At 41.0% G+C, this 15,751-nt stretch overlaps 1 protein-coding gene across 7 annotated transcripts in view; it reads right to left on the bottom strand.

Annotated features, from left to right (window-relative positions):
• Positions 1-15,751, bottom strand: part of TTC7A (tetratricopeptide repeat domain 7A) — a 184,818-nt gene that overhangs the window by 84,578 nt on the left and 84,489 nt on the right. For all 7 annotated transcript variants that reach the window (XM_052805960.1, XM_052805962.1, XM_052805963.1 and 4 more), the window contains one exon: positions 11,779-11,939. In XM_052805960.1, the coding sequence (XP_052661920.1) occupies positions 11,779-11,939 (161 nt within the window). The remainder of the gene's footprint in view (positions 1-11,778; positions 11,940-15,751) is intronic.

Genomic DNA, 15,751 nt, shown 5'->3' with positions numbered 1-15,751 from the left:
GTTAAGGCATCTGAAGAAGTTATTTCATTCTTTTAAGACCAGTTTGACCTCCAGAACATCAAAAATCTGTACTGGAATTCTCTACATGCTTTCCAATGTTACTATCACAGCTAATGAGCTGAATAAAATACCCCTGGCAGCAGCTTATTTAGATACTGTCCTTCACAATATCATCATAGGGCTTAAATAATAAACTAACATTGCCGAAGTTTAATAAGTGTTTGTTTCTACATCTGCCAAAAATTTAACTGAAAGGGTATGTCTCAAGTCAAGCTTGCTTTGCTCTCTTCCTTTCTATATACACCAGTCAATACATTTTAAAACAATGAAGGTTTGATTCAAATGTGTTTTGCCTCTGCAAAAATTTTTAAAAAAACTGTAAGAAATGTAATGAGGCTTTGCTCAAAAGCAGTCTTACATATGTGGGACAAAATATGGCTACCAGCAGTAAGAAATACACACTGTCTGGGACAGCACTGAGAGACGAGAAATAACACCAAAGACCATATCAGATGCAAGTTTTCCTGGCCTGCAAAGCCACAGATAGTGCACCCTCCCTCCTCCCCCCCCGACTTGGACATTATTACCCTGCAGGATCTCCCTTCCTCTTCCCCACAGACATTTTGCACAGGACTATGCCCCTGCTATGCAAACCCTTGACATTTGCAGGTGGCCGGGGAAGCAGCAGGCAATTGCTGGTTACCACTGAGAAAGAAGCAACATAATCCCAGAATTGCTGGTAAAGCAGGCTTTTAACCCCTATTATATTTGAAAATCATCTGGTGTGAAGGCTCCAAAGAGTGCGTATATAGAGAATTTTTTTTTCTTTTTTAAAGTGGACTTGAAAAATAAAATCTTTTTCCAGTTGGCATTTCCAAACTGACAATGTGCAGCCTCTTGATTAAGATGTGACATAGTTTATACCCCTGGCAACGAAGGAGACTCCACGCACTTCCATCTGCTTTAACACTAGAGCAATAAACGAGAAAATGTACCATCCAGTTTAGTTACAGAAGAATGTTTTCGATTTAAAGATAATTTAGTATATGCCTAGATGCAATTGTATAAGAAAAAACGTTAACTAACACAAGCACTTCGGATGCAAAAAAACCCCCTCCAAATAATAAACTCCAATAACACCATGCACAGCTCTGACCAAGTCTTTCTACAGAACAGCACTATAGCACCAGCTCAGAAAGGCAAGAGGAAGTCTCTGCGCTTTCCCTCTCAGAAGCCATTCCTTCTGGAGGTGTAGGAAAAGCACAGATTAAAGCAATCCCAGGTAGATTACCCCCCCCCTCCCCGGGCTGAGATCAGCACAGCTGGCTGGCAGTGGCATGAACTACTCCAAACAGAACACTGGCCCCATGCCACTTATCAGTGCCTTCCTGAGGTGCACATTACTGGTAGCTTTGTTTTAACCCAGTACGTGGAACATCTAAGGCTTGGGGACTGCTCTGTGCATTAGCACGTGCTTGGTTTGTGCAGGCCAGGAAAATCTCTGACCCTGTTGCTCTCAGAGTCTCTGTCTGCTACCTAGTGCTAGTTACCACTGATGCTTTGCCCACCTTGCTGGCAGTTGCTGCAGCTTGATACATTCAGGCTAGTTGAGGCCTGGCTGAAGACCTGCTGCACGGTTCAAGGCAGCCCACGGGGTCCAGAAGGCTCAAGAGTGCGAGCACAAACAGCTGGGCAGTTCATCCACACAGATCCACATCTCTATGGAGACTCTGTCAGCAGCAGCCCAAGGAGCTGGGCTGAAGCTGGCCCAGCCACGTCCCTGCGAGGAGCAGCCCAGGCAGGGTGGACATACCCTTTGCAACTGGTGCTCCCTTTAATGTACCACCTGTTTCTTGCTCCTGGTGAGGACGGTCTAGCAGCCAGCATCTATCGGTTCTGCATCCTTATTTGGCAGGGAGTGCCACCCCTCCTGGTGGGGCCACGGCTGCTGGCACCTGCACCTGGGGGTGGGCAGATGCCATACATTCCTCAAGTGCCATTTTTGCAAGGCTGCATCATGGCAGCCTCTTCAAGCACTTCTGCTGCAATGGTCTGGGGAAGGCTAGAGAAGACTCTAAAGATGATCTTCACACCTGTATTGTATCCCTTCATTTCATGTTGAGTTATGTCATTCCTACTTTGCTATATTGCACACTTAAACATTACTGAAATTTATTAAGCCAAGCGAAAGATTTTCTCCCCCCCCCCCCCCCAAACACAGCAAATGCCTAATTTTTGAACAATCAGACAAAATGACTGGTTGCTGAAACTCGTGGGGTGGGAGCCATGGCTTCCTCCTTCACTCAGCAGCACAGCTCCTTGCAGCAACCTTGCCCACTGGCCATGTCTCCTGTTCATTAGATGGACTCCAGTGGCATGCTATATTCTCAGCTGGGTTCAGAGCCCCACTGTGCTACATACTCTACCAACAACAGAAAGACACTGACCTTGTCCTGAGAAAATACAAGAAAAACTACAGAATAACCTCAAGTCATCACAAGTGCTCAAGACGGTAGACGCAAATAGCCAGATTCCAGGAAAAAAAAAAAAAAAGGCCAGGAGTCTTTTCACTATGAATTTCAGTGCAACTGCTTACTGGTATGATCTTCATTTGAGGTGCTAGTTATGAGCCTCCTGCCACTTTTCCAGCTGATAGAGACATATGGAGTAGAGGTCACTGCATTAATTTCCTAACCTGCTAGATGTCCAGCAGTTCATATTTGCAGCCACAGCCCTCAGAAACACAGTTCGATGTCATACTTACATAGGTGTGAGTTGAATTTTCTGTTGGTATATGTAGGAAGAACTCTGCTAATGACTGCGACACTTGATTAGACCATTTAGCTCTCCATCTTCATGTTCACCCTTCCTCCTAAAATATAGTCTTATGACAAACTTACTGCTGCTATATACATAGCAGAAAGCTTCAAGCCAAGGTAAAAATGAATAAAGGAAAGAGTAAAATGATTCATATTATCTGTTTTGTGTTGCAAAAATGTTAGCATATTGAGAAATATGTCTGCACATTTTTAAAGACATGTTGGTAACACAGAACTTCTACATTACAGTATCTCTCAATTATAACATCTCCATTCATCGTTCTCTGTCCTTTACTAACAGAGACTAATACATTAAGTAACATGAATACTGACTAATATCAAATATTATGACATACTTCGTTCTGCAGACATTAATGACAATGGCAACAGAAGTAGACTTAGCATCTAAGATGCAATTATTACCAGTGCCTCTCACAGAGTGAAGAGCAAGGCCTGTTTTCAGCAGGAAAAAACCACATTCGTGGCTGAAAAACTACTATACTCGGTTCCCGTTCCCTGGTGAGTTCTTCAGAAAGTCTGAATGTATTCCCCTCCCTCTTCTTTTTCAAGAAGAAAATAATAAAAATCAAAACATTTTGTGCTCTTCTCGTTATATAAATAAATACTCCTATGATCTTAGAGTAGAAGTTGCTCAAGTCTGAAATTTCCAGCTGGAGATGAAAAAAACCAACCCTTTCATTGAGTGATCAGAGCATTATACTCATCTGAGAGACAACATGGCTTGACCACACTGCAAACTTCTCAGAAAGTCGTTTACTGCACTGAAAAACAATTTGCTAACCATAACATCCACGCCTCTGTATTTCAGGACCTGTGTTTTCCAGCAATGACTATCAACAGAAATTCTCAATGAATGCTAATAATAAAGACGATATTCTTCATTCTGAAAAATAAATTCCCAATCAAAAAATAAGACTCTTCATCATCCTTGCATTTGAGGCTTTTTAAAGGTATCAGAAAATCCAGGAATGCCTCTCAGGAAAAAAAAAAACCGACAAAAGTATCTTCCTCTACTCCTTTGGTGATGAGCTTCTGAGAGCCTCAGGAAACAATTTCAGATTATTGGATCTGTCTGTTTGACAGTAGACTTTCCACAGCCTTCACCTTCACTAGATGTACAAAGATGAAAAATAGCCAAGCAGGGCATTTTGCTTCCTCCTTTATCCATATAATGGAAGAGCCTTGAAGGAGTTCAGTTCACAAAGGTTCCAACAACCATGTTTTCCAGCAAAACCGATGACTGAAGCTGCTAATAAATGGTAGCATCCTATGCAGCCCCCCTGTATATGTGTGTAGCCCCACAGCAGGAAAGGAAAGTTTAGAGCTGAGCTTCCCACACCACCACCACCTTTCCCCCTTGGTTCTCTTCTTAATTTCCAGGCAGCAAGCATGCCTCAGGTCCTCCTTCTGATCTCCATGACCCAGGTCTACCTTTGGAGTTCACAAAACTGCCTGGCGGAAACAGGGATCCCGATCACCAAGTCCCTTCTCACCTTGAATAACCCCTACACACATACTACAGCTAAACTCCAGCCTGGGGAGTACCTACTGGCAACTTGATTCTGCTGCCCAGATAATATGCACATATTATTTTTCAATATATTCTGGCATTCAGTGTACACAGTCAGGGCTCCTGAACACTTCCTTTGAATATAAAGCAGAACACACTGCAGCCATTCAAAAGAAAATAGCACTTAGCAGGGAGAAAAGGGTGTGTTGGGGGGACTAACTTACTGATATGGCAAATACATACAATGCACTGAAGTGAGCCAGCAGGAACCAAAAAGCATGCATTTCTCCATCCGGGTGAGAAAGTACTGGCAAGAAGTTAATTGCATAAGATAAATGCAAGTAGAGGAATATAAAATTGACAGTTTGCTGTTTCAAAAAGCAGCTGTGCTGAACAGTCAGAGTTTATTCCATTCAGGCCTGACCCGTCAAAGAAACAAATTTTAAAGATCAACAGGTAACTTAGTTGTTACTACCTCAAGTGGTTTGCAGGTTTCATTTTCCTCTGGCTTATCAGTATCACTAAACTTTAAATGTCATGTCAAAAACAAGCTAGCAGCCCCAACAAACACACAGCAGGAATCTACAGGAAAATCCACAAAATCTGAGCTTGAAGTCTCAAACACAAAGTTACTGACATTCCCTTATGGAACTTCCTGCTTTTACATAAATAAATTGCTCTGAAGTACAGAACCTGCGGGTGGTAACTATCTCATCTCAAATCATCCATGCTATTCCTGCATTTTGGAATCTATTCTTAAATTTCTGAACTGAAGCCTATGCATTTGCAGAACTTGTTACCTCTCCAATGCCAAAACCAGCATCTAGAAGCACTGCTGCTCACTATAAAGGTCTTAAATGGAGGCAGCAGCCATTTACTCAGGTGGTAGAAAAAAAAGTTATTATGAAATAAAATTGATTTTTCATCTGGAGAAAAGACTTGAACAATTGCTGCTAAGGTTGGAAAACCACATAGCTGTTCCTTCTTTTCATACCATACTAAAAAAAATAAGTCTGCAGTAGGTTTCCTCTCTAAGCTCTGTTTAACTCCTTTTATTCATATCCTGAACCTTGTGCTATGAGGGAATGGAATTCTCCCCAGGTAACTCTGAATCCATCCATATAATTTTAAGATGAATTGATATGTACACTAACACAAATCCATTCGTGGTACAAACAGACATGAACCAGCTACGGGGATATTTCTTCCCGCTGCACTAAGATGGTAGATAGAAGGCTACCATGCTCATCTGGTGAATTTTTGTCTTAGATCAGACTGTCATCCTTAGAAAGGGGTGCATGTATCTGTTTGAACCTGCCAAAATGCAAATCTGATCTTGGATACCATAACTCAAGAATTCATTCTGTTTCCTCATCATATAGGTCAAAAAAAAAGAAAAGAAAAAAAACCTTAAAAGCATGGAAATAAATCCAAACCAGAAAAAACCCCTTAGATTTCGATTTCTAAAATTTTTTTAGCTTTATGTATCTGTCTTATCATTAGTAAGAGTCAGGAGACTAGCTTAAAGCTTTCCCTTCATATTATTTGGCATACAAATACTCAATATCATTACCAGTGCTACAGAGTATAGTCCAGATTATTGCAATATATCACCAAGGGTTTTTTTAGGTTAATTTTGTAGAAAAACCCAAGGGATCATAACATGCCAACAAAAGCAAACGTTCATGGTTACTATAGCAAAAAACCCAGCTCAACCCTTCTAACTCCACATAATACATCTCTTTTTAAGTGAATCACAGAAGCCTAATTAATAGATGGTTTATATTCCTGTAGCACAGTACTGTCATATCACCCAGGTACATACTTCCATTTTTTATTACTTTGTATTATTGTCTGGGGCATCAATACAGAGACAAAAACATTTGTGGGTCACTCTCACCAGCCAGGGTACGAACACACCACTACAGGAAGTCAACTCAGAAAAGCTCTACCCTTAAGTTTTAAATATGCTATTTATAAAAGTTATCTAGCATGATCAAATGCTACAGTCAAAATATTAATTTATCCCTGCTTTAGATCTCAGATCTTGCACCCTTGAGGAATTAAAACAATATTCTGAGGATTTTAACAAGCTGTTTTATCACCATGTCTGCTCACAAGATGTACCAGGCCTCCTTGCCTCTTGCCTAATGATGAACTGGAATCATACGAACAGGCTGATCTGATTCTCTAAAGCCATACTTCTAAAGCTAAGTGAAGTCACCACCACTTTTGTGAGAAAAGTGGTAAAACCACTCTACAGCATACACAATTGTATTACCTGGGGGTTAGGTGGGAGGGGTGCGAGGTACAATTATCTTAGCATAACTGTAATATAGACTAGGCATAACACAAAGGTTTGCAAACCATCGACTGAGAGACAACTGACTCCTTATTCCCCATGAAGATTACAGGCAAGAAGACAGTTCTATTTTATGGCTGTCGGCAATATTGCAGGACTCTGCTAGTGCCCATAAAGATATTGCTCAAAGCCAGCATGAGTTGCTTATTTTCAACATACAAGAAATAGCCTGACAAGTAATAGAAAAAGAATTCAAACCAGAAATGCCAGTTTAATCACACATTTTGAGATCCTGATTTTACATTGGGGTTTTTTTTGTAGCAAGTGGAAGCACCTGGTAAATGACATTGCTTATATACCACAGAATAGCTCTCCCCACAGTAAGTCTGACCAGACTATGATAAATAAATCTTGCCAGATGATAACTTCACATGTCCGTAATGAAATTAATGTAGTAGTGATGAAGTCAAGGACATTTGCTATCAGTAAACCACTTCTAATCTAGAAAAGGATTTCGTATTTTGAGGGCTGGCTGTAGCAAAAAAAACCCCTTTCTGTTAAAACACCACCAAGACAACACACACAATTCCCCATGCAAAATTTACTTCCTTTTTTATTCACAGTCTCCAAGATACACGTTTTATATTTCTTGGCCTTCTAAGCTTTTTGCACTACATTTACAGTAATTACTTTTCTGATAGCAAATATCTGGGTAGAACAAAAGCATCTGCATTTGACAGCTACATTGCTCCAAAACACCAACCCACCTGCTTCTTTTTGAGTCTTTATGTGTAGAATAGCAGTGCTTTTCTGTTATTTCTCTTTAAAACTAGTTTTGAGACTCTGAAAGCAACAGAATAATGACTTACAGTTTAGGAAGAGAAGGAATATTAGCAGCATTTAAGAGAGTTATGACTCCTGTGCCACATACAGAACTGCTACAGATACAAAGATGTGATCATTTAAAAAAAACATTCACCATCACATTGGGAAGCAATTAGAAGTTGTTGTATCTTATGCCAGAAGAATGTATTGTTCTAACTTAATGGGGAGCTGTCCAGGAGACAAAAAAAAAAGCTGGCAATCAACAGGATAGGTTTTGATAAGCAGTCTGTGAGCAATTATAAAGCAATAGAGTATCCATAAAATTGATATCCTATTTCCAACCTCAGGCTAGGTACAGACCTTAATTTTTTTCCAATGCTGAGAGCTAACCAATTAGAACTAAAAGATGACCAGAGACCAAAACAGTCTCTGGAATAGTGGATGAGTCAGGACAAAGTCAATTTTACACGAGCAAAACAGCAAAGAAGTAGTATTACCAGCTGAAGATAAAGGACCATGTGAGACAGGCTCTGTGGTGGGTTCTGCAGGCTGCCAGACCTATGGGACTTCTGCATGGAACACTATGAGGTGTGAATACAGACTTTGAAAAGGGAAATACTTTCTTTCTAAATAAATAATGCATTATTTTAAGAAGATCACGTGGAGAGCAAGAGGAGGGGTGCTCACTAATATTATTTCTTCCAGGTAAAAGATCTGTCCCTGAGACAAGCCTGGGGAGGTAATCACAGCCAGTCCCAGGTACAACACTGCCCAAAAGGCTGACCCTTGGGTTGGAAAAAAATTGAAGGAATCCATCTTAAGAAAGGCTTATGATCAGTACCATTGACCTAGAGGGGAGATACCTGATGCTATCAGGAGTCTTCTCTCCCAAATGTGCTGGAGATAGTGCTTTGAAATATATACCAAAACCAACTGTTGCTACTGCATTCGTCAACTTCTTTTAAAAGCATACCAACATTGACAAGATGTAAAAACACAAAGTTTTATCCTGGACAGTCTGCCTCCATAGGAGTCAGCGATTTTTCAGGTGATACCTCACATGTAAAGGTCGCTATTATTTCTATCTTTTCTAGTTATGGCAAGGCAGTGTATTTCTTCTGGTGCACTCCATCTTGCAATATGCCCAACATAGATAGCTCTCATTCTTCCTCTATCCAATCTTAGTCTGTCATTGCTTGACAGTGCATCAAGTGCTCAAATTCAGTCACTCGCTGACTGTAGCATAATGCATTTGTTATTCTATGCTGCCTTTCAAGCAGAAGTGATCTTCCCAAGTTCATTTTTCTAAACAATTTGTGCTCTTGGATATCCAGCTGTTCAACATTCTTCTCCAACAGCTCGATCCGAAATATTCCCATTCATCTCTCTCTGTATTCAGTGTCTAGCTTTCGTATCCCTCCTCCCTATGCACCATACCAACCACTGAAATGTGAAGTAAATGTTTAAGTTTAAACACTCCAACAAGGGGCACTTGAGACACAGTTGGGTCAGTATTATAGGGTTCATGCCAAAGGATGTTGTGTGTTAGCTGAGCAGTGCAGTATATTTTTTCCAACTGCTTCAGCCACTAACCAACTACATGACATCCTGAACGATTACTTCTTTAAAATATATAATGAAAGAATTTAATATGAAAATAAAAAAGCAGGAACAAACTCATCTTAATTACATACAGTCAGAGACCAACTAAACAGTACGAGATGTCTGTAGCTTGGGCCAGCTAAGACCTTAATTTTTTATGTATTATACTTTCTTTTGTTTAGGATATACATCCAGGTAATACTTACAGCTTTTGCCATCTACAGAGCCCTAAGGTTCCTTAATGCAGCATTCATCTTTTTTTGATACATGCCATCAAACTATGCTTCCAATAAGAGTTGCCATTAGGAGGGGAGCCCCCAGGCACCACATTACACAGCTGCCTGGTTCATATCAATGTGAATTGGGAAAAATAATCAACCACTTTTAAATACAGCTTTAAAATCATGCAGTTGGACTTGCCTATACTATTTACATGAAGTGTCCTGTAGTCATTCCACGCAGTAGTAAAATTTACTACAATTTTTCTATAAGGCAATAACAACTGGAGATACACAATAGCATCAGGTCTTTCTCCCTTCAAAGAGGCTTTACAAAGCAGTAAAGCCCTCCTAGCATAAACTATACTTTAGACCTCTAGAAAGTCTGGAATAGTTTCAGATTTGGTACAAACTATAGATGTATTCTGTTACTCTTCTTGTTTTCCCCCCTCATTGGATTCCTGTTCTTTTTCTTCAGAAATGCTTTTTTAAAAAAAAAAATTATTTTTTCCTGTCTTGCAACTCTTGATACTTTTTCACCATTCCCTCACTCATGAGTTATTTGCTATCTGGTTTAGAGAAAGACCCACACTGAGACAGGCTACTAATAGCAGCAGACGCAAGAAGCCAGCCCCTACTCCTGCATCCCTTTGTACCTGTTAATGAGTCTCACTGCCAACTGTGTTACGTACCACAGTGCACGCAGGGAGCAAAGAGGGGTTATTCCAAGAGCACACACTCTAGCAAGTCTGTGTCTAGGAGTAAGCATGAACCTGTAGCTTTCACTACCAATATTAATCATTTCTATCAGAAATGATCTATTCTGCTACTCCTTACCAGGTCTTTCTGCACATGAAGATTGGCGCTGATAGAAGCATGGGAGATAATATTCTTTTCTGCTTTGGGGAAATCAGATTACCAGACAGCACAGAGGAACCTACCCAGCAGCCCTCCAAGCTACTTTGCACACCATGTTTTCTTTGTTTTGTCCTCCCCTGAAACATAAATTATCTGTAAGTGCTGGAGGAAAGATCCAGGACTTGATGGACCAGTTGGTTGATCTGAGATGGCAAATGCTCTGTTCCTCACATAAACAACCAGTTTCTTTTTCTTCTTCCTCTTCCACCTCTGTCTTATCTAGCTTTGAGTGTTTGCAGTCCTCAATGAATATCTGACCTTTGACTGTACAACATGATTTTTTTTACTATGCTTATTACTTTCAAGCCACAGAACACAATGTAGCAGCCACTGGAGTATTTCCTGTTTCAGTCATCCCATGTTCACACTCTGAAGAGATGTTGGCATCATTTTAAGAGCTTTTCTGTTACTAATTTTCACTTCGTTCTCAAAGATGTGCACTGATGGTCTTAGCTCCTTACATACACAAAGTAACTAACCTCAAAAACACAGACAGCAGAGCTATTTTGAATGGCAACATGCAACTTACAATGAAAAGCATTATATGCTGATACAGCATCATAGTTATAAAAGATCCTAAAGCTTTCAAGCTCACGTTTGGATAGCCTCAATCTCACTTGTGACCTCCCTTTGCTATGGTTTAGACAATGTCCCACTCAGCTGCTGGACTACACCTGTGGAGGCTGCTCCCTCTCTCCTGTGAGAAAGCAGGCTGCCTGAAGACAATGCTGCATGGGTTTAAACCTTCAGTTAAATACAGGCAGTTCTGAATGGAAGTTGGTCTTCCAGCAATGCAATAGGATTTTCTGCAGTTTGGCCGAGAAACTCAGCTAGTATGCAATCACCAGAAACTGTTACAGTAGCTTTAATTTTTGCACAGAACAGACAAATTCATTGTTTTGAAAGGTCATGACAGTAAATTGCAAGGAATTCAATTTATCACCCTTGGATGGATGGAGGACTGAGTCAAACATAGAACAGTGGAAACCTCTGGCTCCAAGAAGTCTGTGCTGGTTCAAACCTGCTCTTAGGCAGCCAAATCATCCTTTCAGCTATACTTTATTACAACTTATGATTTTCAACTGATTTTTTTTCCCCAGCTGTGCTATTGCGGCAAATTGTGTCATACATGAGCATCAAAAGTGTGGTGAATACATGAAGAATTTGTTTGTCTTTAACCAGGAAGTTTACCAAATATAAAATTATTTGTGATACAGACAGACATCATCATAGCTGTCTCATACATTTCTCCACATGTTAAGTGACTTATGAAAAAAGTACAAGAAGATATATGGGAGAAAACACCATCAGCACAATACAGAAAGACAAATCTGGAAAAGCAAACAAGCACAAGGATTAGTTTTAAAAACAGAAAGACCATGAAGATGGAAAATCAAAAGAGTACCCTGAGCCTCACATGTTTTGGCTTCACAGTACACCCAGGAGGAGAGTGACGCACCAGTAGCACACCTGATTTAACAGGCTCCTTGTGTATGACTGAGAACAGAGGTAGTGAGCAGATCATTCCTGACTGGATGTATCACATCATGCAATAACTCTTACCTAAAGCTTTCTGGGTATTCAACAACAGCCATGTTGATAACATCCAGTGCATGCTGATAGTGCTTCTGAGCTGAAAAAAGGAGGGCCAGTAGATGAAGTGAATTCAAGTCATCTTTGCACAGCTGCAGTGCTTCTTGAAGATGTTCTATAGCATCAGAAATCTGGAATGATATGGGGGAGAAATAAAAAGAGAACACATTTCTCCTTCAGTCCTACATTATATACCAAAGATAAGAACAAATACAGTCATTAGAAATTCTGAAACAATTCTACTTAGGCACCTATGAGAAAGACTTCTACCATCTGAAAAGTTTGCCAAAATTAACAGACTGCACTGCTTGAAGAAAACAACCACATTCTAGAGAAAGGAGTCTGCGGCATTACAAAATCACTGCTTATAAACAGGAGCAACCGACCTGATCCAATCAATCCACTCTTAACTTTGGCATGGTGCTTCTATGCTGTAAACAAATTCACTAGAGGACCAATTCTCAAGTCCATCTTCTAGGATAAGTGGCTGGCTCTTCACCTGGGGGAGAGCATTACACATCTCTGCTGCACTTTGTCTCTTGTGATGGCTGTGCAAGGCCTTTCATGATTTAGATCAAGAACATAAAAATTAAGTTTGAATGCTCAAGAGTAAAACAGTCAAGATTCAAAATGCTGTCAGAAAAATAAGTATCTTTGCAAGCAGCAATGTGAAGAGCAGTCCTGACACTCACAGCAGTAGCATGTCATTAGAATCAAGTCTCACTTGGCAGAAAACTTAACACCTATAATGAATGCAAGTGTATCACTTGCTCTTTGTGATCCAATACCCTATTTTAGGATCTCTGTTCAAAAGGGAACTTTTTAGTAGATTTTCTTTCCTTTGGCTTCCAGTAAGTTTTATATGGAGGATTTTCTTTAAGATTTTCTAGTGTCTGAAATTACTGTTACTTAAATTATTTCAGATCAGTGTTTGGTTCTGGAAGCCTGCAGAAAACAAAACAGAGAAATGTATAAATTTCTTTTCCTCATATATACCTTCCCTCTCCTTCCCTTAAGGGATGGAGAACACAGTTCCTTCTTTCCTACTATGAGAACTTCCCACCTAGCAAAGCTCTGCAAACATTCTCCTGCCTTGGCATACCACCAGTGTCAAATTCCCAGCACCTCCACAGATCACTCAGGAAAACAGGTAGCGTATAACTAAGGAAAGCGATAATTACACTGCCTGCAGTTACAACAGAGGTTGCTGATGGTCTAGATCCCAGGTATACTTCTGGGAGCGTGGTACATATTCTATTCATGGGACAACTTCACCCTAATGTCCAAGTGACATTTCACTCTCACTGTGCATACGTAAGCCAAAGGACTTAACTACTTTATTACTGGTGACTCCATGCAAGTCTGGAGATCAGTGCCACTGCTCCACAGACATAACACCAAATTGGCATCTGGCCCACAGCTTCAAAACTGCTGAATGTCCTGGCTTCAATTCAGGTTGGGATATATGACTGAGTGCTCAGCTTTAATGAATTACTGCTTGTCAGTGGAGCTATTTTAACCACGTGTTGTTGTTACAGCCTACTACAAAGGTAAACACATTGGCTTAAATCACCAATGTTCCCTCAGCAGCTTACTAGGACACATTTTCTTACAATGTAAAAACACTAGCAATGACAAGACAACTTAGAACCAGGACAACAGGCATGAGACTGTGGTGGGCCCAGATCTGCCTGTCCACAAAGTTCTTCAGTAGGTATACCAGAGGTATATAAATTTGACTTGCTAAAACAAAGGGCTCAGTATTGGGGTGAGTTCTGTTTAATATCTTTACCAACGATCTGGATGAGGGGATCGAGTGCACCCTCAGCAAATTTGCAGATGACACCAAGTTGGGAGGCAGGGTCGATCCGCTCGAGGGTAGGAAGGCTCTACAGAGAGATCTGGACAGGCTGGATCAATGGGCCAAGGCCAATTGTATGAGGTTCAACAAGGCCAAGTGCCAGGTCCTGCACTTCAGTCACAACAATCCCATGCAGCACTACAGGCTTGGGGAAGAGTGGCTGGAAAGCTGCCCGGCAGAGAAAGACCTGGGGGTGCTGGTTGACAGCTGGCTGAATATGAGCCAGCAGTGTGCCCAGGTGGCCAAGAAGGCCAACGGCATCCTGGCCTGCATCAGAAATAGTGTGGCCAGCAGGAGCAGGGAAGTGATTGTTCCTCTGCACTTGGCACTGGTGAGGCCGCACCTTGAGTCCTGTGTTCAGTTTTGGGCCCCTCACTACAGGAAAGACATTGAGGTGCTGGAGTGTGTCCAGAGAAGGGCAACCAAGTTGGTGAGGGGCCTGGAGCACAAGTCTTATGAGGAGCAGCTGAGGGAGCTGCGGCTGTTTAGTCTAGAAAAGAGGAGGCTGAGGGGAGACCTTATCGCTCTCTACAACTACCTGAAAGGGGGTTGTAGTGAGGTGGGTGCTGGTCTCTTCTGTCAGGTGGCTGGAGATAGGACAAGAGGAAATGGCCTCAAGTTGCAGCAAGGGAGGTTTAGGTTGGATATTAGGAAAAATTTCTTTACTGAAAGGGTTGTCAGGTATTGGAACAGGCTGCCCAGGGAAGTGGTTGAGTCACCATCCCTGGAGGTATTCTAAAAGCGCGTAGACAAGGCACTTCAGGACATGGTTTAGTGGGCATGGATGATGGTTGGACTTGATGACCTTGAAGGTCTTTTCCAACCTAAATGATTCTATGATTCTATGAAAGCAGCTTCAAGACTCTTCTTGCACTCGGGATCAAAAACACCTCTTATTTTTTTCTATTCCTCTGTCTCAGACCTGTAGAAGTAGTCATAAAGAAATTCCAAGTTTGGGGAAAAATAAGTTAATTAGAAGAAAAACTGTAAACCAAACAACTGGAGGGGGCTTTGAGCAGGGATTGAACTGGGTGATCTCCAGAGGACCCCTCCAAACTCTACTATTCTATGATTCTATTCAAAGACTTGGGAAGGTAATCCTAATTTGCTAGTATGAATCAGACAAAGAGTAATACTTGCAACTAGTGTCCTTACTGAGGGACTTCAAAATTGTAAGGATACTTGACCTTACTTGCACGTGAACATGCAAACTAAGCCACTGAGACTTTGCTTTACCCATGCAAATGGCTGACGATCACACAACTGCAAGTTCACACCCCTAACAGATGCCAGCTATCAAAGCAGCTCTCTGACTCTGTTGCAACATACACAAAATAAAGCAGCACAGAAGTCAGTTGTGGTCACTCCTGCAAACCTGTGCCTGCTGAACAGGCAGTCACATACTGTTGAAATAGACATAATCTAAAATAATTTTTGCCTGTTCTGTAGCATAGGGCTTGCAATGGTTACATCTCATTTCAGTGCTTCCTTCTAGCACCATCAGCATCACAGGCAATGGCTGTTTTTGGAAGTTAATCATGCTTCCCTGACACCTGATGGTTTAACTTGAGCCCCAAAAGATTCCTTAGTGCTGCACCATTAGTGGCCTGGAAAGTACTACTGCATAATTACAGTGGACAAAACACAGATAAGAAAAAATAACCTTTAATAATAGGACGAGACTTTATTCCTTTATGGGAAGCATTATACAAAACAACAACCTGCAACAGACCAGATGCAATGAAATAAAAACTAAATTTCTAGAACAATAAAAGCAAGACATTTGGCAGAAGTCAACACAAACCTAGAGATCTTCAATCTATTGACAGATGCCACAGCTTATTTATTTAAGTAGCTATATAATATGAGAAAGATGGAAGCTGGCAGCCCAGATGGCACCCTGAAACTTCAGGACTGTATCAGAGTTAGGCTGCCAGTTTAAATTCCCTACAAGTGCTGCGCTTTAAAGTAATCTTATTTCAGCTGGACTGCAAGTCCAAGTGGGGCCTGCAATTAGAAGAGGCTAACCTTCTCTGATTCATCTTTCTGTTAAAGAATATACCACACATGTTCTGCATGGCA

Source organism: Harpia harpyja, chromosome 13, assembly GCF_026419915.1.
Source record: "Harpia harpyja isolate bHarHar1 chromosome 13, bHarHar1 primary haplotype, whole genome shotgun sequence".
NCBI classification, from domain to species: Eukaryota; Metazoa; Chordata; class Aves; order Accipitriformes; family Accipitridae; genus Harpia; species Harpia harpyja.
This window is presented reverse-complemented; position numbering and strand designations above follow the sequence as displayed.